The 24411-nt window shown below is 37.4% G+C and overlaps 1 protein-coding gene across 2 annotated transcripts in view; it reads right to left on the bottom strand.

Moving 5' to 3' along the window:
• Positions 1-24411, bottom strand: part of BRAF (B-Raf proto-oncogene, serine/threonine kinase) — an 84578-nt gene that overhangs the window by 21914 nt on the left and 38253 nt on the right. The window contains exons 4-13 of one of the 2 annotated variants that reach the window (XM_088164674.1): positions 19579-19682; positions 18767-18869; positions 17416-17564; positions 16242-16361; positions 7930-8089; positions 6320-6356; positions 4797-4916; positions 2007-2143; positions 1199-1316; positions 524-608 (exon numbers count right to left, since the gene is read on the bottom strand). In XM_088164674.1, the coding sequence (XP_088020800.1) occupies positions 524-608; positions 1199-1316; positions 2007-2143; positions 4797-4916; positions 6320-6356; positions 7930-8089; positions 16242-16361; positions 17416-17564; positions 18767-18869; positions 19579-19682 (1133 nt within the window). The remainder of the gene's footprint in view (positions 1-523; positions 609-1198; positions 1317-2006; positions 2144-4796; positions 4917-6319; positions 6357-7929; positions 8090-16241; positions 16362-17415; positions 17565-18766; positions 18870-19578; positions 19683-24411) is intronic. The other variant, XM_014869946.2, reaches the window with a different exon arrangement.

Below are 24411 nucleotides of genomic sequence, written 5' to 3'. Positions count from 1 at the left end.
TCATGCTGATGGATCTTCTCTTAAGAGCTGAACCCAAACCAAATACCTCCTCTGAGATAGTAGAAGCAGTAGACATGTGAAGAGGAAATTAAGTGACTTTATGAGAATTACATTTAAAAAAAAGGCTTCAGAAAAATTAATGTTACTGAACAGAAACTATCAAACAACAGATAATATAGGTAGGACTGTAGCTGAAAAACCATTTAGTCATGTTCTCCTTCAATTTCAAAATGTGACTGAGAGGAAAGAAAGGCAAACAGCTCACACTTAGGCTTGACTGTGCCCTTGGGGTAGTACATTAGCAAAAGTAGTTCTGAGTGTTTAGACATATGTGTATTGACAACATAGGTGTGCAGACAAACACATACAATGGGTACAAAAATATTTTTAAATGGTTATTTTTCTGCCTGGAGTATCATCATGTAGGAGTGAGACCAATGTGATCCAATGGAGATTTAAAATTCAGTGATTAATGAAGCACTAATCTACACACATTATTTCATGCCATTAAAAATATTCTTACCTGAGCACTCCTACTTCATTTTTGAAAGCCTGTAACTGTTGAGGTGTGGGTGCCGTAACATTCAGCATTTTCACTGCCACATCACCTTCAAAACAACAATTTTTAGTAAGTGCCATTGATACATATTCCTCTCTTGAGAAAATGCTAGAAAATGCTAGACAGAGAAGTAGAAATTTTGAGATACTGTTTTTTTTTTAGCTTACGTGAAATAAATCACTACAATTTTAAAATAAGTCAATATTGGGTAAACTGTAGAAATACTATTCTTACTTGACTCTGAGAAATCATAGCCAGGCCAAAGCTATTAAAAATCCACATTTGAAATCCTCATTCATCAAGATGGATACTTCTGCCTTTCTAATGTTTCATCTTTACCCTAATAATTTCTCAGTTCAGAAGAACATGCACGAGTTGAGAACTGCACTCTCCCCATTATGCCCACAAGTCTCTTGTTCTGAAGAGGCCAGAACTGGGCCCAGCATTCCAGGTGTGGCCTCACAGTGCCCTTAAGCTGTTGGCAATGGCCACTGCAGCCCATCCTCCCTGCCTGTGGCATGGGCACAGTGCTGGCTCCTGCTCAGCCTGAACCCCAGGTGTGTTTGTGCCCAGCTGGGTGTGCCTTGGCTGCCACTGTGACCTCCTCAGGAACTGCTGTTTGCCATCGTGGCCACATACCATGCCACTTTCCTTTGTAGACTGTTCCAAATGATCCAGATCCTATCCTTTGTCCAACTGTGATCTGTCCATCTGGTATCTCCCAATCATCACTTGAATCCCGTCGACCAAGAGTTTTCTTTATATATGTGCAAAAACAATAAAAAGGAAAAAAATGAGTGCATTAATGTCTTTGAAAACAGCTCCTTTGTTAAAAATTTCTCATCAGCATTTCCCATTATTAATGTCCTAAAAATATGCTCTTTTCCAAGAGTTGTCCTTTGACTTTTAAAGTTAGCCCCACAAGAAGCCTCAGGACACAGATATGCCAAATTATTATCTGGCATGAAACATTTGCAACAGCTTTTTGGCAGTGTTAAAAACAGAAAATATTAAGAAACACTTAACAAAAAGAAAGTAGCATTTGATTTTAAATTCTCAATCATAATACTAAACTGTGAATTTTAAAAAAAGTGGATGTTTTTATGTTTTCATGTATTGTTACATAAAAATTTGTTATGTACATTCATTACTTTCAAAGTTTATGAATCATGTGGGAGAAGTTAAACTGTTATATGAAGGGAAAGTAGCATTACAATATGAGACACCACTAAAAGTGAGTTTAATCAATTATTTAAATTATTTATAAGTCCCACAATTAATTACTGGTTTAAAGTGGTTATCCCACTCTATTATTTACCAGCTTCAAGTCCTAGATCACTGCCATATTCACCTTCAAAATAATTTCGAAAACTTGGATGAAAGAAAAGTGAGAGGAATATGGTTGTGTAATAGTTGTACAAAAGAAAAGAGTTGATCTTTCCCTTACCATTCTATTTCTGTCTTCTGAGGATGAGGATGATTTCCTTTCCCGTTGGGGTCCTGGTGATTTCTGTAACGCTTTCACATTGGTTAGTGACCCGGGCAAAGAAGCAGGAGGTGTTGCAGACAAGCCTGCAGCTGAGCCTAAATTTCAGAAATAGGATAGTTTTATCTGTAAGAATCCAGCTAACAAGAATGCATTGATAATAGGTGCAAGAACTGTGTTTAAGATGCAGTATCTCTAAACATCAATGTGAATGTTGAGAGAACAAACATATACAGGAATATTGTCCTAATATTAGATTAGTGCTCAAGTCTCAGATTTCAGGAAAAGACAAGTCTATAGCAAACATCCCTGTATAGATGGTCTCCAGTCTCTTGTTCATGAACTAAAAAAAGGACAATGCCTTTTTAAGTAAGAAAAAAAGAATTTAAGAAATACCTTAAATTCTATCAGTTTCTTTGATAAGAACAGTAGCATTTTAGTTAGAGCATCTACCTCTGGTATTTCTTGTAGCTAAGCTTTTAGGAACCCAACAAATAGCTAAACTACTGTACTTTGGAATCAAAATAGACTAAATGCAAATAATTTAAAATGTTTTAAAATAGTTGAGTCTCCAAGTGCCACCTGAAAATCATTTGGCTGTTTTAAAGCTATCTGTTAGCAGAGAATTATTATTTTAAAATAAATATTAGATTTTAGAAAGGATTAAAAAAGAAAAAGTACTTTAGTTAGCTATTTGAAGCATATTCTAGGGAATACAAAAAGAACAGTATGTCTGTAGCCTGTAGGTTATCTAAACAAATCTATGCAGGAAAATGTTACTAAGAGAGCTGTTTCAGAGCCCCAGTGGCCCTTTTCAAATAGAGCATTTCACCTAGACTCTGCTTTTTAAAACACATCACAATTATTCCTAACAAGGTTATGCTGACCCTTCCAATGCAAAGGACATAAAATAGGGTCAACTGTTAATTAAATTCATGCTGCTTTGTTAAACAATGTATGTCATTGAACAAGACCTCTAACATTCCACTGCCTTCTCTCACATCTGTGTTCTGGGAAGTGGTGGATGACAATACTCCTCCTCACATCCTCTTAAGCAAAAAGTGTCTCCTAATGGCAACTAGAGTTCAAAAACTGACTTTTTGACTTAGAAGTGTTGCTTAAGTTCAGTCACTCAGTGCATGCTAATTTATCAGACTGTATGTATCCATCACTGGAATCAGTCAGCTAAAATCTATACTCTTGGAAGTGGATGCACAAAGTAACACACCAACAGAGACAAAATAGGACACAGCACCTGTAAACTCTGTCCTACATCCTAAAGCAGCAATAATGATGCATATGGGGCATCCTAACTACATTTATAGGCAGCTGGAAGCCAGCGACCTGAAGGATGGACTTGTGTTCATGTTATGGCCACTACACTGTCATTTATTTATTATATGATTCATCTGAAATCAAACATACATGGAATTAAATGTATGGTGTTCCCAGAACATGAGCATTTTCCTAAAGTTTACAGGGCTACAAATTTCCTCTGCAATAGCAAAGATCTGGGATGCATTTTCTTTGAGGTAACTAAAATCTCCTCTTCAAATTTTAATCCTGCAATATAGGAATACTAGCACAATAGTCACCCTTCACCAAAAATGCTCCCAGCACATGGCAGAACACTGTAGTTAATCTGTTCATAATAATACCAGATGGCCTGTTTTCCAAGTTATTAGAGTAGAATACTTCAGATAATGCTGGATTTAAGTCAATAGCTTGGACTTTGAAGCTGTACATAACATATTTCATTCTGTAGCCAGTTTGCTTGTTGGGAACACCTGTCTTCTTACAAAGACTTCTGGAAGATCTTTACAAGTTCAAAAGGTGAACTGCTCTTGATATATTCTGAAACAAAAGTCTTTGAAACAGCCAAGATGGTAGCATTTGAAAACCACACTACATGCACTGGACTAACCATTTCTACATGTATTATGTAGAGACACAAGTACAAACATTTCATGCTATTACTCAATAGTTGGTTTCTCCAGCATATGGAATCCCACAGAGTTTTTTTTAGGGATTTTGTGCAATACAACAGATCCATTGACAGCTTAAGGCCCGAATTACCCCTATGGTCAATGACATGAAAATCTAAGTGTCTTATTTTACATAGTACAGGACAAAAATACTGTTTCAGTCAAATTTACTAACTGAATAAAAACCACTAAAACCATCTAGAGCCCCGATGTGGTGTCAATAGCACATTGTCAAAATGAAGTATTTGTTGAAAGCTGACATAACACATTACTTGAAAAACTTGAGACCTAGCAAGATATCAATGGAAATGTTTGCAATTCACATTTGATTTCCTACATCACTTTTCAAAACAAAAACCATTAAATATAGAAGACTCTTATAGCACTGAACTGACTTAAACTGAACAGTCAAGGAAATTCTAAGTTAAGGACATAGTTTTATCTTTAAGATCACTGCAATGCAATCCAATGCCCTTTGTTTAGAAAAATTATGTTAAGGTCTGCAGAAAAACCTCAACTATGAAATTCCTTGCTTCTGAAGATTTAAGTCAGACTTCATTCATAATAATTTTTAAGCGTGTAAAGGTGAAAGTGAGTATGTGTGAAAAGCACATTCAAAGCATTCCAGCCAGGCCAAGCAAAAAAACAGAGGTGTTCTGATAAACTCACACACTTACATACACACGGTGTGAGGGTGAGGCACAAACAGCATCTGTGGTTTTACTTATTTTGTTTGGGTGAAAACAAGAAAGAAGAGCCCAACTACCTCTGAACACTGGGCCAGGCTCAAAATCAAACACTATTTCACTGGGGACAGAATGAAGGAGGGGACTGGGAGTCCGGGATTGGTATTTCCGAAGACAGCGCATCAGCTGGTTCAAAGGGGCTGTTAGAGAGAAAGAGACGGGCAGGCAGAGACAGAAAGACAGACACACACAGAAGAAATGAAAGAAGTCATGGGAAATAACTAGGATGCTTTGACTCCTAATCATAGATTGTTTCTGTACTTTGAAGGAAAAAAAAAAAAAAAAGTCAATTCCCAAGAACACTATTTCAGGACTGGAAATAGCCAATTGTTTTCAGATGCCAAGCAGACAGTTTATGATCAAAAGTTAAAACCAACATGATTGCACAACATTTAAATGTTGGACAAAATGGGCAAAACTCTGGAGAGCCACATCTATCAACACATACAAAAATAGCTAAAACTGACAGCTTGCAATTAGTAGCTTGCAGGGTTAAAGGAAATTTCTTTTTTAAAAGTGCCTATTGCTGCCATTATTAAAGACAGCTCCATCAAACACAACACAACCTACCAATACCAGATTTGCATGGGAGAAACAGTCAGTGAAAGCCCACAGCACAAAACCTCTGAGATCAGGAAAAGGTTGCATTATGGCAATTCAGACTCATACTTATGGCTGAAGCAAGTTATAATTAATAGGAGACAACTGTGCTACTGATTTGGAGTTGGAAAAACTGTCATATGCCTGCCATACTTAGTATTTCTCTATTTTCAATATTTCTGCTTTATTCTTATATTCATAGGAATAAATGCAGCACATAAGCAGCCCTCTTTAGGACCTTGGCAACCAGTGGGAGAAGTGACTTAAGAGGCCTGTGCACAATTCCTGAAGAAAAATAAACCTCCTGGCAATAGTTCTGACTTAACTGTGAATTAGGGCAGTGAGTTACTGAAGGAAACATAAAAAGACCTGGCTTTAGTGTAAGATCCCAATAATTTGCTTCCAAGAGTAGCACAGGCATGCAGTACAGCAAAGCAGCAACTTCAGCAGGGGTAGAGGGGGAGAAGAACTGGAGTATTTTAAGCTGCTTTAGGATGCAGCAGTTCACATGGAAGGCTCATCTACCACGATGGTTTTCTTTGAAAATCCCTGTTGTTTCCATGGTTGAAAAGGTCACAACAGGTATAAAAATCTTTGGGAAGTTGTAGTGTATCTGTGTGCAGCCATGTGAGTGAATAAGTGTGTGTGTGAGAGAGTGTAAAAAAGTGAAAGTGCAAAATAATTTTAAAACTAAAAAAAACTAGATACTACTTGAAAACTTTTTCTCCTTCTGTCTCCCCCACTCCCAGAATGACCAGCAAATGACTCAAATCTTTGTGAAACAAATACTAAGTTCATGGACAAGCAAATGTAAATTCACTTTTTTGTTCTAGTCATATTTTGCATTGTGGCTGTGTTTTGTAGAAGGAAGTAGAGTAACAGGAAGGGACAAGGCAGTTGTGTAATTGAATGTAACACAGTAGTTAGTTTAAATGCTACTTACCTCCCTCGCCACGTAAACTCTGGTCTCTAATCAAGTCCTATAAAAAATTAAAAAGTTGTGTTTAATTTAGGTATTCACATTTACATTCTGGAATCAATTGAGACTGATAAGTGTGAGAATTTGTAGTGTGATATGCTGCCCATGAAATAAAAGTTGTTTCCTACGCTGACTTAGTAATAGCAATGACTCCAAAGAACTGCTACACTTCTCAAAATTAAGTTGCTTTACAACAGCATCTCTCTGTAGTAAAGTGAAATGTACACCACCCAAAAGAGATGCTGACAAGAAAATATTGATTTAAAAATGCAGTTGGTCAAAACATAGCAAGAAATATTGCATCAAATGTTCTGTTACAGTAGCACAAATAATTTAAATTGTCATATCAGAACCTGGGACCAATTTCCTGTACTGAGGTACATCAGTCAAATGAATCCTGCTTTGTTTTTTCTCGTAACAACACACCAGATTTGCATAGCCAGGCATGCTGTTCTTCTCAGAAATTTGTAACTGCAGAAGGCTTTCTTCACTTGCAATCCTCTGTGAGCTGGGAGTCTTTTGCAACATGTCCAGACTAAAAGCAAACTACACTAAGGATTTTATAAACAGAAGTAGAGAATTCTAGCAGCTTCCTTCAGTGTGTCCATTTTTATAATAAAGCTTTTTTTTGGTTACACTATTATATTGATTCCCTTTCTTGTTCCATAATTATATTTGTTCCCTTACACACCTATGCTTTGCCAAAAGCACTGGCTATACCTCAGCTGCACCACATGCAAATGCCTATGTAGCCACACTCTTAAAATTAACATTTCACCTTTCCCTCAGCTCACATGCAAAACAGATCTTGTGCCTCAGTGTCCAGGCAGATTTCAAGACTGCTCACCTGACAAATGACTAATTTCTAGAGAGCGGACTTAAGGGCAAAATACAAACTGTGTGTGTTAGCAAAAATAGCAAAAGGCAACATCTTGAAAGGTCCTAACTGTCCTCATGGTAATACCAGGCATTATTATTAGTTACATTTCACCATCCAGAGATTTCAAAATTGTGGAAAAACCCTTAAGTGTAGCAGTTTCTGAACACTCCAAAGGAATGCTTGGAACAACATATACTGGAGTCTTAAACTCTTAAGGAACTATCAGAATATGTGAACTCAGCTTAATGAAATTATTTAGTTTCCTTCGATACCAAAAATATTACTTGGAATACAAATACTAAAAGGTCTCTATCTTGTATAACAACGTGTTTAACACAGAAGTGCTTGCAAGAGTGGTTACTGGCTTCTGCTAACAGCATGAGCCTTGGGACTAATGACAGAAAAAAAAGGCAGTTGTTCGGGGCAGAATGTTTCTTTGAAAATGCAAAAGGTCTTTCAAAAGGCAGTTCTCCATTTGGAGAATGGATTACTTGTGTTCTTACAGCTCTCAACAGAAAAAAAAAAAAATCTATGAAAAAAAATGAAAACGAATGATCCTTGAAGATTCTGACAGACTACTGAGGATTCCCTTAGAAACAGAGCACTTGTGTTTACACAACGAATTGACCACACTGCTATTGACAAGGAACACATCCAATCTACTATTGCTGATGTAGCTGTCAGCAATACTCACATCAATATTGACTGGTTCGATTGTATTGATGTGCACGTTGGGAGCTGAAGAGGATCGGTCGCGTTGCCCAAATTGATTTCGATGGTCTTCATCTGCTGGTCGGAGGGGCTGTGGGATTGGAATGGATTTTGAAGGAGAAGGACTAGGGAGAATTGGTGGTCTGAGAAACAAAGTCAAGGAAAAAGAGGATTTAGGTCTACAAATGGCTATAAACACTGCATAGTGGGTGTGGTAAGTCCTTTTCAACTATAATAATGCATAACAAAAACACTGATCTAAAGCCCTGAATAAAAACAATTTATAATGAATTGTCTCTACTCCCCTATGATCAATTGCAACAACTCTGTCTCATCAACTACCTAACCACATGGCTGTGAAGTTTTCTGAGTTAAAACAAAGAAAACCATACCATACTAAACTAGCATTAATAAATCCTGATGTGAAAAGCTCATGCTGCCCAACATGCATTGCAGATAGGGAGATACTCTGCAGTTTCCTCAGCCCTGAGCCAACGCAATACACTCATTCTAATGGTGACCAATTGAGAACTAAAAATGCTTAACATCTCATTAATGTTACAGTCAGAAAATGTCATAAAACCAAATGTATGGATGGGATTATTTTTCAGCAAAGAACAAGTGAAAATTACACCTGGTCATTCAACCTAATTGATTATTAATAATGTATTATTGATACTAAAAATAGCATGCCCAATGTATTAGTGATACTAAAAATAAGCATATCACCTTTTAACCTCAACCTTTAAGAAACAACTTTCAAGAGCACAACATTTCAAATGTTATTTACAGTGCTACAATACAATAGGTTTGACTGAAAAGATAAGTGTTCAAAATACACAAACAAACTTCCTGAAGAAATGCAAATGCTGCCAGTCATAAATGTAGATAAAGTCTTTAATTATGGTATAATGAATTGAATATTCAAAAGACAAAACAACTAAACACTTCGGGTTTTTTGTCTGTAAAAAGGCAGAAAGTCACTTCTTTGGTTATCCATTAATTTTGCTAAAGTGCAATAAAATGGCAATTATCTCTTACTCTTGTCAAGGTCAGCCACTGTTAATCCTAATGATTCAATCTAATGGATATAAGGCAAAAGGCTAAAGAAAACTTCATGTTAAAATATACACTGTATCTGACAACAAGGTTTTTAAGAGTTGGTTTCTTTTTGTTAGTTCTGAAAGAGGAGTGGAGTCCTCCAGCCATTCAGTGACTCATGGATTAATTATTATGCCCACAAAGACAATGTCCACAGGGAGAAGCTTCAGAAATAAAACAGACAGCAGCATAAAGCAGCAATAGGTCCTGATGCCACCTCCTGTAAGCAATGCTCCATGGCCTCCTCAGAAACCTTTGGGGAAACTTAACATTTTCAACAGGATATCTTGGCATTTTGTCAGAAACAGGTCTGCTTTACAGCCTACTATCCTACCTTTCATTAAAAAGTTTCTCCAGTTTGGCACTGCTCCCAGAACTCAGTGCTATCTGTATCCTAAGTACCTGTCGTCTTTTCCTTCCTGGCCAACAATCTCACAATTGAAAATGGCAAAAACAAAGTGCCTGTGAATTCATCCAAGTAACAGCCTAGTAAGTCTTCCAATGAAACACCTGAGTAAATTTGGGAAGTGGGGCAGCAGAGAAGAGGCAGGGAATTTAATCCTGCTTAACTTTAAAAAAAAAACCAAAAATGAGGTAACTACTGTTACATGATAGAATATAGATTTTGGGAAGATATTGAGAAGCAATGAACTAAAAATACCAATAGTCAAATCTCTGAGCAAGGGCCTTGAAAAACCCAGCATTTCAGAAGCTGTTTATAATTCCAGAACCATTCTTTAAAATGCAGTTGTTGTACATACACAAAGCTGAAATTCTCATTCACTGCTACCCAAGCACCTTCAGGTAAAATACTGTAAATCAGGAAGCTTTGAACTCCTGAATGTTTTTGTAAGTAAATCAAGCAACTAGAACACAAATCAGGAGATGGGACACCTCAAATCCAAATGTAGGACCTGACTGACATTTAAAGGCACTCTATTTTCATGTTAAGGCAAGCATGTCAAGTGCTGCACAAAAAAAAAGCATCAGAAGTCTAAAATGTGTCCCAACCAGACCAGTACTGTCATTGCTGGGATAGCTAACTCCTGCTTAAACTTCCTGAGAGTTCTCAGGTAATAAGGAAATTTAGGGAATTATATCACAACATCCATCAGAACATTGCACCAGGACTGTGACACACCATCTGAGCTCTGCCACATGACAACAACAGAAGCAATCAGATATTCTGTGATCATGAGTAAGCCAAGGGACAGAAAACCAGATTGAAGCAATATTGTTTCAATTACATCCTCCTTTGAGTCATAAATGGTCATCTGCTACTTCTGTTCTTCTGGTCACAGGTCATCATGTCCATCATGCTGCTAACACAGATAGCATGCTATGGCATACCATGTTTGAAAACAACTTCAACACCTTTTTCTATCCATTAAATTCTTACTGGGATAAGTCCAGATCTTTAGAAAATAATTGCAGCCTGATATTTTTTTTTCTTTTTTTTCCGAGTCTCTAAGCTATTACTTGGAGGATCTCTGGGCTTTAGACAATAAAGAATCCAGAGATAGGAACCTCAAAAGCAGTTAGCCACATGCTCCATTATGATTTTATTTATGGGTGTGTCCTTGAGACGCTTGGAAAAAAAGGAGGTTATTTCTGCTAAATGGAAATGTTTCTGGAAAAAAGTAACTAGTGAAGTAAAAGAGATAAGGGGTTTGCTAGCTAAGACAGCCTACTGAGATCACAATTTCAGAAAACACAACCACCAGCTTCTGCCTGTGTGTGTGGCAAAAGCTGGATCTTGATCTGCATCGAGATCTTGTTCTATCAAAAACACATCACCACAAAGAACACAGTGATCTTCTCAGCTACCAAAAGGCCATTCCTACAGTATTCCTACATTGTAATTACTCGAGAAGAGTAGGAGTGACACTGCAGCTAAAAGAGACAGATATCATAATTTGGAAAAGGGTGACTTGGTATATACCAGGCCAGCTCCAAAACTAGTTCTTAGGCTATGGAAGCATAGTGCTGACAAAATACAGTGAAAAAACAAACAAACAAACTAACAAAAAACCCCCCACAAAACAAACAAACAAAAATACCCCCAAACAAACGAAACACACAAACAACTCTTAAACAAAAAACCAACCCCCACCCTCAAAAAGTAACAGGCTGAGGCTTAAAGGAACATGCAGTTTGAATATTAGGATCTGAGTTTCTGTTGTTCCTGTGGCCTTTGCCACCTTGCTAAAGCAGATCTGCAAGTAAGCAGATAAATCACTTGCTCCTAGATGTGGGCATTCTTTTAACAAATCACTCTCTACTTCTGAGGCAACAAGTGCATAGTTGTCAAATCTCAATCTAACCTTTCCTGGCATCATGACAGAACATGCTTTTACCTTGGACCATATGTTTGAGATTAGCACATCATTCCCCCCCTTTTTATCAGGCAAAATAGAAAGATGTTTTATCAAGAAACAAGAATAACTGATAAGATATAAAATTTTTATACCCTTTACCAAGCACAGCAAGTGCCCATGTGTTCACACACTTACTATTCCACAAAACTGAGCCCACAAGGAAGAGTAAGGTAACTCAGAAAAGTGTTATGCTATATATAAACATATTATGCTATATATAAACAGACAATTTCATAAAATCATATATAGCATATCTATTGGATTTTAGAACTTGCAACGATATAAATTAGTTCATTTTACAAATGCAAAAGATAATTTTAATACAGATTTTCCTTAATGGCCTTTACTCACCAATGTGATGTTTCACAAGTGTTTAAGAGCTGGTCTATGCAGGAAAGATTTTTCTTGAAATTTTTCTTATGACAGGTGTATTTGGGCTTCAAGTTTTTGACTGCATTTTTATTTTGCTGTAATTGAGCAAATGCTTGAACTGAAAATTCACATTCACCTAGCTTCAATTATAAGGTATGTACCAGTTTGTTTTTAAAACTACAGCTTTTGAGGAAGAGATTTTCCTTCTCCTCCTCACAGCCTGAACAAGTCTATTGCAGTTTAGCCACTGGGCTCAGTGTTATACACACTATTTACCTTAAGGCTGCTAAAATGCCTATCAAGGCTTTTTTCTTGATTTTTTTTTTTTTTTTTACACCAGAGTGTTAACACTAGACTGGATTTGGTTGTTGTTACTGCTGTTAATGAAGAACACAGTGCACTTCCAGTTCCAAGCAATTTCTAAGGACTGTTAAGGATCTGGGACACAATGGTATTTCAGCTACAGCAGCAAGCAGGTAAATTTAAATTGTGAAGGCCAAATAGGTTCTGATTTAATTATTGTGGTACTCCATGGACATCACCAGAAAACTGTAATTTTTCTCTTTCCCCATCCCTGCAGCCTGGAAATATTCAGTAATCCCAAATCAAATGCCAATTTCGAGAAAAGGACAGCAGCATCAATTTGTAACTACAAGCTGCAAAACTTTCTTGCAGCACCCTGTGAAGGCAGCCTAGCAGCATCATGGGACACAGCTGTAACAGTCATTACCCCACACAAATTAGTGCAGTTTTTTATACCATGACAACTTCTTTTCATCCATATTGGCTTGTAGGTGAAAAACAACTGCCAGGTTTATCACAAAGGTGTGCACTCATTTATAATGGCCTTTGGGCCCAGATCAAAGCTGATGAGCCTAAAATTGCCAATAGCTTCATATACCAGGGGTTATCAAGAGAAATATACTGCCACTGTTAGTCCTCCAAACCAGGTCCAGATCACTAGCAGGTTTTTGCAAATAAAGTTTTGGAGAGCAAGAGGTTTCTCTCACCTGTTTTATGGACTAACAGTTTTCTGATTTTGATATCAAACTTCCTTTGCAAAGCAAGAATGCATATCAACTCAACTTGTACACTGTAGGAACATTTACATGGAGAAACCTGGAAGAGGTCTGGTGCCAGAACTTTCAGGGGAAAAGTTCATTGTTTTATAAATTAAAACACAAAACTTTTGCTTACACACGACAGGATCTAAATGGTAATGTAGCATAAAATGTAATAATCTAAAACTATCTTTGCTTCCTTGGCTTTTCTGAAGTTTTTCTAGACATTCAAGTATCTTCAGCTGAATCAGAATGATCATTGAACATTTGGAAGTGAACATTTGGAAGACAGAAAGGAAAACAGAGGTGTTTAATCACAAGCTGGAGTCTGCTCAAAGGCAAGGACTGGCAAGCCTCCAAGAACAGTGCACCAGACATTCCCCTTTTCTTCCTCTAACTTAGAAGACAAAGCATATTGGGAAATGTTGTTTTTCAAAGAGCCAAGATGTTGCCAACTTGCTTATTTCTCTCTTTTTCATGTATCTGAGACTGAGGGAACTGGGTTCACAGAAATTCTGGCTCATATTTTACCAGCCAAGGTGGAGAAGAAACTTCATGACAGTGCAATGAACAAAACAAATACAATGTATGATATAGAGTTTCCTTACTTCAATTTTATTACAAATGGCTCTTAGCAGGGAGACCTACACTTTCCAGTTAACTGCAGATGGTAACTGAAATGGTTGTTTTGGCACAACAGGACAGAAAGAATTAAAATGGGACATAAAACCTAATGTGGAGGCGAGACACAATTTTATCAGGGGTCCAGAAATGTGAAATGGGACAATGTGTGTTCCCTCATCTAGGGGTGGAAAACCTGGAGGGACTGCCTTTGGTTCACAGTTGGAAGAATGAAAGGCTGCAGGCCTGGATGGCTTTAGGATGTTACACAGGAGCAAAGTGAAACAGTTCTCCAGCATGTTTAGCAGCTTTTGCATCATGTCCAATGGTATTTTCCTTGATGTGCCTTTCTCTTTCAAACATTTCCATCTGCTCCCTTGACAGTGTCTCAGCATGTCACACACGCCTTTGCTCTCAAACTTGTCTTGCAACACGAACTTCTTTCTTTTGGGCACTTTGCCTGCTGCTGGGATCCCTTCACAAGGCTAGAGATGAAGGAGGATGTTTGTCTTGTCTTTCCTCAGGTTTAACAAATGAATAGTAACATCCCTTCCTCTGTGAGCTCTTCCATGCAAGATGCTAGGAGAACAGAGAAATCAAAGGAACAATTATTAATCTAGGAAGCATTATTAAAAGCACTAATTCCTCATATTTTCCATCTCATTGTTCAGCTCTCAAATTTCAATCCCATATTCTCCTCCCAGACAAGATAAGCTCAAATGTCAGCCTTTTTAATTCCAGTTGAGCTGCTGCCCCATATTGTAGCAGTTCTCTTTAACAAAACCACAGGTGAGTACATTTTTTTATAGAAAAGGCCAGCTTTTAAAATTCAGCTAGATTAACATTTCCACAATTATGTTCTTAAAAAGCAGAGAAGTACTATTAGAGAAGGGCAAGAAAGGTAACTAGAAAAAGGTATGGACAGTGCTACTATATGTTCACCCAGTAATACCTGAGCTACTTCTGGAAAGGAAATGCTACTTACACAGATGTCAGGGGAACATTGTATGACTAACATGTGTATTACATATGAACACCAGCTTATAATCATAAACCATTTTCAAAATGAACAGAATTTTTCAGGCATAATGCATAACTTGTTTTTAACAATAAAGTGTAAAACAAAGCAAAAAAGCGAGAAAGGAGAAAGCTAGAAACCTTTCACATCTTCTACAATTACAAACATTTATAAATGCAACACTTGAGAAAAGCTCAAAAAATAAATATACTTAACATTTAAATATACTTACCTAAAAAGCTTGAGTAAGTATATTTAAATGTTAATGTTGTTATGTATGTGAAGTTAAAGATCTCAAGGCATTAACCAGCTTTGGTCTCAATTTTTTCCTTTCTGTTTTCACTTCACATAACTAAGAATGCCTGAAATAGTGCATGTATCAAGATAATCCATATTGTTGTAACCTCACAAGCTGGTAAGAAGGGATCAATGTGAGGCAAAGGCAATTGAAAAGCAAGACAATTTAAAATATTAGGATTAGGGCTGTATAGTGCCTTTAACATCCACTTGAGTTTAACAATTGGTACAAACAAGTTTCTTCATGAATTAATAGTTCTAGTCCAGTTATTATTTTGGCTGTACCATGACAAATACTTGACAAGTGGCCTTGCCCACAATCTGCTGTACTAATATCCATGGGATCTAAAGGCAACATTCACTGCCTTGAAGAAGCACTTTTGAATTCACTTGCATCTGCACAAAATAGAACAAGTAAGAACATAATCTCTGTACTTACCAAGTGAGGTTCCCTCTGCAGGACTGTCAATCTATTTTCCTAGGAGGTATTTTATTTGGTCTTCCATAAGATAGTCTTGGCTGTCCAGAGAATTTATCTTCTAGTTAAGAGTCCAGAGATGCCTGTGTAGCTTCCAGTGTGTTTCTGCTTTAGTTTAAGCACAATTTTCACTAATCCAAGAGAGCTTCTCTGCCACATTCAGTTCAACTCCACACAGCACACAGGTCCTGGGAATGGTTTTCTGAAGCCTTCTGTATTTGGTGTTCTTAATAAATATGCACCAGATTTCTTGAGTGTGATACACATCCCTGAGTTTCTGTTCCCTGGACATTTGTTCCACTACCTAATGGTGGGTGGTGTCATTAATCTCTTTGCTACCATAATTTAAATATGGTCTCTTATCTCTTCATGGAGAAAGGGCCCAGAATCTTGGCTGGAAATACTGAGGGATGGTCAGTTTTAGAGCTCTACTTTTACAAAACCTGGAGCTGCAGCAAACAAATACTATTGGTATACTCCAACATGAACAGGAAGAAGGCAGCTGGCCTGGAGGATACTAAAGCAGTATAATGAACCTGGAACTGGCACCTGTTCACATCAGCCTTATAGTAATGTGATTTATTCTGAAACTGAGGCATGTCACTTCAAAGCATATCAATTCTGATTTGATAACCAACTAAAAGTATTTGTGAGGACATAATTTTGGTTTCTATTAATTTTAAGAATAAAATCTTTCCAGTTTAGACCAGGTCTAAGGTAACATGTAGAAGACATCAGTTTAACAGGTCATGCCCCAATTCTACAGTTACACACACATTTAACCTAGGCTTGTTACTAATTTACAGAATTTGTGGAATGAAGACATTGACTTATTTTAATTTAAGCATAGGTGGATATACTTGCATGAGAAGCCAGATTACAACAATGCAGAGGTGCACAGCAGTATTTTGAGTGTTTCTTAGCATAGTACTGAAATATTACATTATTAAACAGCAGGAATGTTCATACCCAACGGAATCTGAGGGGGGCACTGAGGGGTATGATCCAGATGCTGGGGTGGTCTCTCCTAAGGAGGCCTCCTCTGGTGGTATGGGGTGATGTTCAAAGAACTTGGAGACAAACAGCAAACTGTGAGGCAAGAACAAAACAAAAACAACCTAACTTGTGCAAAACCCAGAAGTTTCACAATATAATACTAGAAAACTAGAAAAAAGACCCCAAATCCCAAAAACCTCCTTGATTAAAGTCTAAATTTGCAAATAAAGATCACACTAACACATTAAACCTGTAAGATTGGTTAAAAGTATTATTTACTTCACAAAGGATCAAGAGATCATGCTTTAAATAAAAACTGTGGAATTAATTTTTTCATCTTTTAGCTGGAATTGCAAACATCTGGTTCTTCAAGAATGCACAACGTCTATCTATCAGTACATAAACTTACACCTTGAGCACAAACTCCAGAGATGCCAATGGAAACAGTTATAAATATCAAAATAAACTGAAATTAAACTCATTCTTGAGGAGAAAAACAGCATTTTAAATTATTCCTTATACAAAAAACTACTTAAAAGACTTAATAGCCTCTGCTGAAACTAATCAAATAGAACAGAGCCAGTTTACACCAGATCCTAAATCTACATCAAAGACTTACACAAATAGATCAATAACTCAATCCAAGAACACTGGACTGTTTGGGTCATTCTCTTTTATGTTTCTTACCTAGGCATTAATCTTGCCAGCAGATTTATTTTCAATTCTTGTAAAACTAACTGCAATTTCACTATAATCAACTAGTGCCTCTTAATGTTTTTTTCAGGTTAAAGAGAATAAACCCACAGCTAAATTATAAACGGGGCCCTAGCAATCACACAATAAAGAACCAGTTTTGATTAGTAATAACTGTGAACAATGAGGAGTCTGTCTGATATAGTCAAGTGCTCAGCAACCTTACTCATGCTTCAAAAAAAGCACTTCATAGACCAGCAAAGAAATACGAACTGGTTGTCTGAGCTAGCACAGAAGAGTATGAATTAAGCAGTCTCACAAGAACAGTTGAGCTCCTATTTTTTTTTTTCAGGCATCTCTCCTCTGACTTCCTGCATTACAGCTTTAACACAAGAAATCACTGACAGTATACTTATTAAAAGGCTCAACTCGAGAATCAGCTGTGATTACTTACTCAAGTTGGTCATAATTGACACACATGAGTGGCACTTCTGTACTACAGCGCTGGTGAAATTTGTAGCCACAAGTCTGGCAGCGGAATCCCTGGAAAAGCAGCTTCCGACAGAAGTCGCAGAACGCTAACGTGAAGAACGTTTTTCGTACCTACATTGGCAAAAATAGTCACAGTTACCTACAATTGTATGTATCAAACAGATTGACACAAAAGATCCTCTCCTCTTTGAAACAGTTTTCATGCATTAAAACTTTCTTTCAGCTGTTTCCTGGAATTAATGCTTCACCTCACTAGCAGTAAGAGCAAAAAATCTGAAGCAAAACTTCACTATTATCATTCTAAACACAAACGTTGAGAATTTATTTGGCTACAACCTATAAAAACAAAAGCTGCTGAAATATTTCATATTCTAACTTTTCCAGAAGCCAAAGAACATTTCTAGCTAATAATCACAGGACTGGAAATACACACTGGCATATTTACATACAGGATTTCAATGTATAGTTACACATACAGTTGTAATTTTGACTACTCAAACTCAGAAACTTTCAGAATCACAGAAAGGTGATGGTGCACTCTTCCCAAATTATAAGGGGGAAATGATTTAGTTAATTTTCAAACTTAGCAATACCAACCATAAAAACACCTTATTTTTATTATTACATGTAATAATCAGCGTTTCAGAGAGATATAAAAAACGTTAAGCCTACTAGAGTTCACCTAACTAGCCATAACCCAAATAACTTGTTTGAGTTAAATAGATTGAATCAGCTTGCAGAGAGACTTCTGCTATGTTTTAAGCTAAAATAGAAGGTCTTGCTTCCCAATCTGACAAACATGATTACCAGGATTTTGTATGTAGCTGGAAACATTTAGACAGATTCTGTTTAGCAGCTTCCATTTACTTGGTGCCTTATCAGGTCAAAACATATTTGTGCACTGCATCACTGATGATGTCAGCACTGCTCTGGGAATAGTTAGTTCATTAGTTAATTGCTGCTGCAGAGCCAGCAGGGAGGCCCAGAATACATTTTATAGATACAGCAATACAAAAATAGTAGATTATTATTGCAGCTCTGCAATGCAGTGCTGATATAAACCCCCTACATTTATAGATTTTTAGAGGGTGTATTCCAACAAAACATGAAAGTTTTAAGGGTGATCAAGTACTCTAGCATCACTTATTTCAAATACAATTCTATCTAATTCACTTAAGCTACTGTGATTAAAAACTTCTTTTGCAACTCCCACCACATCCCACAGATACAAAATATTCCAAGTTGGCAATTTGAATTTGAAAGTACAGAGTTGATGTAACCCCACTCAGCATCTCACAAAACCCAGTACATACGAAATTGTGTGTCGTGAGTGGCACATTCTCCAAAACTTCCACATGCAACTCCTCTCCCGTGAGCCAGGAAATGTCTGTGTCCCAGCCAATTGGCTTCTTCTCTCTAAAGTGCAAATAAGCCTCCCATTAGCATCAGCACACAAGCCCTTGCATGTCCCTTGCCAAAGTTGTGAGATCAGCTCAAAAGTTACACTGTGGGGGGGTTGCTACCCAGTCTAATTGCAGGAAACTTGAGAGGCAAGACCTTAGGCTCAGTACACAGCAAACAAAGCACACCTTCCCTGGACAAACTGCAGGAAGGAAATGCACTTTTTCAACCAGCTCCAGTAGTAGCCAGTTCCTTGTTTCCTACATGGCAGATGGCTTTTTGATCAAATAAAGTGTTTGTGAAGGTACCTGTTGTGCAAAAGTTCCACAGAGTTAGCTAATTGTGTACATGAAGATAATACACAAATTTTTAGGGCTGAAAACTTGTTTTTTCCTTCTCAAGGCAATTCTGTCTTTAGTTAAGAATGCATTATAGCCAAATGAAGCAAAAACAAGAAGTTACCATAAACTACTTAATACTTCTTTGGTTAGCATGAGCTTGATTAATGAGTATTCTGCCATAATCTCATATTACCCAATATTATGCCTGAGCCTCTTCCTAGGAGTTAGACATTCTTTTCAACACGTCTGCAACGTGCAAATTATTTAGTGCAAAGTATCATAAAATTCTGAACTCTGTAAACAACTTCTGGATAGATCTGGCCATCCTGGGTAACTCCAATAAGAGATTCTAAGAGCACAAATACATCCCACACAAACCATACCCGTCCTGTATTCTGTAAACAGCACAGCATTCTGGAATAAGACCTCTCATCATCAGAGCTTTTTTTAGGCTGTCTCGGACTGTCACCCCACATCTTGCTGGAACCTAGAGGTCAAATACGAAAAAAAGGAGTTAAAACAATTCCCAATTTATCCCCCTAAACCGATGCAAACATTTTGACCTTCAAGTACTAAAACCCACTCTTCAGGATGCTTTACAGAATTGTAGGTCAGAGTTTTCCAAAACCTTTCTTGTACCAAGGAAAATTTTATTGCTGAATTGTATATGAAAAAAGGGCTCAGCTAGAAGAGACAACAAGCTCTACACTTCTATTAACATTTGGAACATAATCTTCATTCAACTCCAAAAGTGAATTTTCAACTCTCTCAATTGGAAGAAACTGGAGACAGCACACAGATAGCTAAGAAGTACATACAGCTTTAATTTTACAGGCTGGCCTGAACATAAGTGGGGAAACATGCCAAGTGAAATTAAGTGAAGGAACTAACTTGGACTGCACTCAAAAAAACATTACTATAAAATGTAAATATTTTATTTTCTATTTCTAAAACAGAATATAAGCATGCAAACAAGTGAAACAAAACAGTTATCTGAGTCAGGCAGACCATCACCTCTCACTTTAACCTATATTTGTAACTCCACAGATATGTCTTATATGAAAAACATATTGCTCTCTTCTGTTTCCTGGCTTGAAAAGTTTAGGTAACTAACAGAATGGGAAGAATGGAGGAGCACTTGAAACTAGCCAAATCAAGAACTGCATACTATGTAAAGGTATTTTCCTTACCTCTATTCTAATTCTAGGCATATCTTATATAAGTAAGTACATCATCTCTAGGTATACCTGTGATTTAACAGTGTCAAGCCATAAAAACGAAGAATACATGATCTGGTGATTAAGTGTAGTTAAGGTATTGAATATTATCTACTAGCTATTTTTAGAGCTCATGAGTGAAAATATGTAAGGCTTCAGGCACTGTACACACTGGAATATCTCCTATAATCATGGATAGTACCTCAAACACAAATCAGAAGAAAGAACCACAAACTTAGACCTGACAAGTCTGTCTGAACACCTGAAACTCAAATCTAGCTTGCAAGTGGCTTAAGCCAGAGCAGTCTTTTAATCAGCTTCAACTGGCTTTGGATCAGAGCCTTGTTTTTGTTCCCTGTGTTTAAATTTCCATGGGTATTTAGGGGCTCTATGTCCTACTTAAGCATGACAGTGCAGAGCAGCAGCCTGCTTCAAGTAGCTTTGTGAACACCACTTAAGGTTACACTATATATTGCATTTCTAGAACTCAAACTTAAGTGCTTTCAGAAGACACAAATTAAAGGAATATTTTGCTTCACCATCTTCCTCTCATTAACACGAGAGCACCTTTTTACAGGATATTTGTGCATTTCATCTGGTCAACACAAACATTTAAAAAAAGGTAATTTTTTTTAATTCCTTAAAAAAAAACCCCATCCTATAGCACACTACAATCTTGATATTCAGCCTTAGATTACTTTGGTTTACACATGACATTCTTTTTTAATGCATCTTTTTATTACTCTAAGTAACTCCTCAGTAAGGACTCCTTTCTCCAAGGATGGAGGGTGTGACTCATATTCTTTCATACAAATGTTGAGTCTAAATTATGATTGTTTTATTGATACAACAAAACATGTATTAAAGATTTGTCTTGATCTGCAAAGGTGATTAGAAATAAGTGAAGTCGCATTATAAATTCTGTATTATGTTACTTATAAATTGCACAATATTGATTCTGCTTGTAGAACTCATGTGCCATTCTAATAATAAATTCTGTGCTATACTAATCATAATATCCTGTTAAGAAAATGACTCTTTAATTGTCCCTATGATTTAGTGCCATCATCATTCTGCCAAAGATCCCTAAAAGAACCCACCTGTCCCCTCAGTATCCTTCTTTGTGCCTCCAACATATATATATGCAAATAGAGTAAATATTTTAAAGAATCTGACTAAAATCTCTGAGGATTTCAGGTGTGCTCCAACCTCCCACACACATTAGATCCAATCATGAGCCATTTCAATGGAGAAATCAAGTGTTCCTTGGCTCAAGGCTATTTTTCCTCTCAGTATGGCTCTTGATAGACTGAGCTTGAGTCCCCACAGACAATCCAGGTCCACCTTTCCAGCAACTCAGTCACTTCACCACTGACACCCACAGCGGCAGAACAAACTGGAATACTGCACAGGTGGCAGACAGATGATGGGGACAAAAAGGGGAATGAAAAGAGCCAGGAAAGAGGCTGGGCATGAGGGGGAAATGGGAGGGGAGGGTCAGGACAAACTTTAAGAACTGAACATGCAGGCAAAGCAGGTGTATACTGGGAGAGGGAAATGATGATCAGATCGGTGGGAATCAAATAAACGAGACAGAGGGAGGACAGACTGAAGAGCTAAGGCAGAAAAAAAAAAAAAGATGTGATGAACCACCTTGCAGGGAGAACTGTCTGCCAGTACTGGGAGTATATCCTGAACAGGAAGCTTTCAGGCTGTGACTGGGAGAAAAAGTGACTTTTTGGACAAGGAACATCAGGGGAAGGAAGTGCCTAAGAGCAGCAATAGAAGTCAGCAGAGAATAGAAAGAGGTTCTAGCTTAGGTAGAAAACTCCAACAGAGCCAAGTATTAAAAGAACCCAGGTGAGTAAAATCTTGACCTGTGTGAGGGAGTGGAACAGGACAAGGAAGAAAAGTCAAGCATTAACATTAAAGAAGAGATAAGCAGTGTTGTGGTCACTGGAAAACATTTCCTTCCTCTAGCACTGATCCTCCATAAATGATGATGACCCTTCGGTAACTCATAAGTAAGCAAAGAAACGCATCAGGAACCTCAAAGTTCCAGTGCTACTAATTAATTACATGGTGTGGTTTTTTTCCTTTTAATTTTGTCAAAAACAAGATTTATGAATTTACGGGGTTTCTTTTAAGAGATCAGTAAAGTTGGAAATGCAAACTCTCAAAATTTGGGAAGTAGCAGAACGGTTACCTATAGCAACACAAGTGCAATAGGACTACGAAAAATGTGCATTAAACATCCTTCTCACTTATCATTTGCTATTCCTCAGTATTATTATCCCAAGTCCCCTTCATTAAAATCCAAGCCATATTTAGGCAACTTGCAATTAGAAACATGGGTAGAACATTTGTTCTCTTCACTGCCATTTGCATCAAGATCCAGCTAAAACCCGAAGAACTGTTTTTATTACTTTCAAAAACCATCATGATCCTGAATCAGCATCACATTTAGAACATTCTCTTACAGAACTCCTGAGCAGAGAAACATAAGGCCAAATTAAAAGAACTTAGTGCTAGAATAAGTCCCTGTAGTATTGATTAATCATTTTCCCAGACTGGTACAGCACGGTCTATCACCATCTGTGCATGCAGCCCTTCAGCCCCCTCCTTCAGTCCCTGCTGTAAAGCAGAAATCTCACCCTGCAAAGCATTCCCTCTGAAACCTCCTTTTGCCCCCAGCTTCTTTTCACCTCCAAATTATGGGGAAGGTAAAGAAAAAACTGGTTTTAACAGTGATTTGGAGACTAACTCAGTCTTGAGAAAAACCAAAACTCGTTCTTTTTTCTTGGCTAAGATACTCCTGCTGACTCCAAAGCAGGAGTTTTGGAAGAGCTTTTTTCTCAGCCCCAGGCAGAGGGAGGGTGTGTGGCCCCAGAGGCTGGGAGGGGAGCAGGAGCCCTGCATGGTGCAGCCCCTGAGTGCCTGCCAGCTCCAGCACGGCAGGAAGGCACCAAGGAGGGTTTATCAATTCCATCAGACTTCTGCCAGGATTCCCACAGAGCGTTTTAACTGAATCACATCAGCATTTTTTAACAAAAATCAGTTCCCCAGGAGAAAATTTCTCATCTACTCCAAAATACACAGCACTCTCATGCCTGCAACCCAATAACACTGAACAAAGTTGGCATTTTAGTGAAACACAGAATGTTTAATATTTAAAACCCATTTTGTTTGCACTGTTCCTACATCTCTTGATCCCTCTGTTTTATAACTAAGAGAATCCAAATGTTTCACAATGGTTACCACCTAAAAACTCATGTTACTGAGCCAGGAGATGTACTTCCAAATTGTGATTGCTAAGGGCTTTCTTTTTAGGTTACTTATATACATAAGATTTGTAGATCAGAAAAAGCTTAGATTTTTATAGCAATTAGAAAGTTGATTCAGCAAGCAACTTATAAACATGAAGAGTATCAAAGTGTGGGCTATATCACACTAAGACACAGTGCAGAAGCTGCCAACACAGACTGCAAGGTGTGTTCAGTGTGTAGATTAATAATATAACAAAGAAGATAATTTACTTGACCATCCTAAATTGGGCAAGTAGCAATTCAGGGCGACACCAAAACACATGCTCAAGTTTGCAAATGTTGAGCCCCAAGAAAAAAACTGAAAATTATTCCACATAGCAAAAACTCTCAAAGAAGTCTTACTACTTAGACAGATTAAACAGAATTATAGCCTTTCATGTCCTCATTTCTTTTACTCACCTGAACTATTTCTAGGGACAGCAAGTATTTGTAACAATATTATTGATATATATTTAGTACAGCAGCCACAAGTATTTAAGCAATGCATAATAAATCATTTATTTCTGTAAATCAGGTCATTCCCAACTCAGTAAGAAATTCAAGGCTACGTCCCTAAATAACTCTTACATCACTTTTCTAACATCAGACTAGAAACTGGCATAGTCCCAGTAAGTTAAAAATGCTTCCTTAACACCACTGGAGCTTCCAATGTTTTAGAGCAATAAAGAGACTG

The sequence above is a fragment of the Sturnus vulgaris genome, chromosome 5 (assembly GCF_052056855.1).
Source record: "Sturnus vulgaris isolate bStuVul1 chromosome 5, bStuVul1.hap1, whole genome shotgun sequence".
NCBI lineage: Eukaryota > Metazoa > Chordata > Aves > Passeriformes > Sturnidae > Sturnus > Sturnus vulgaris.
Note: the sequence above shows the minus strand (reverse complement) of the source record. Positions and strands in the feature narration are given on the sequence as shown.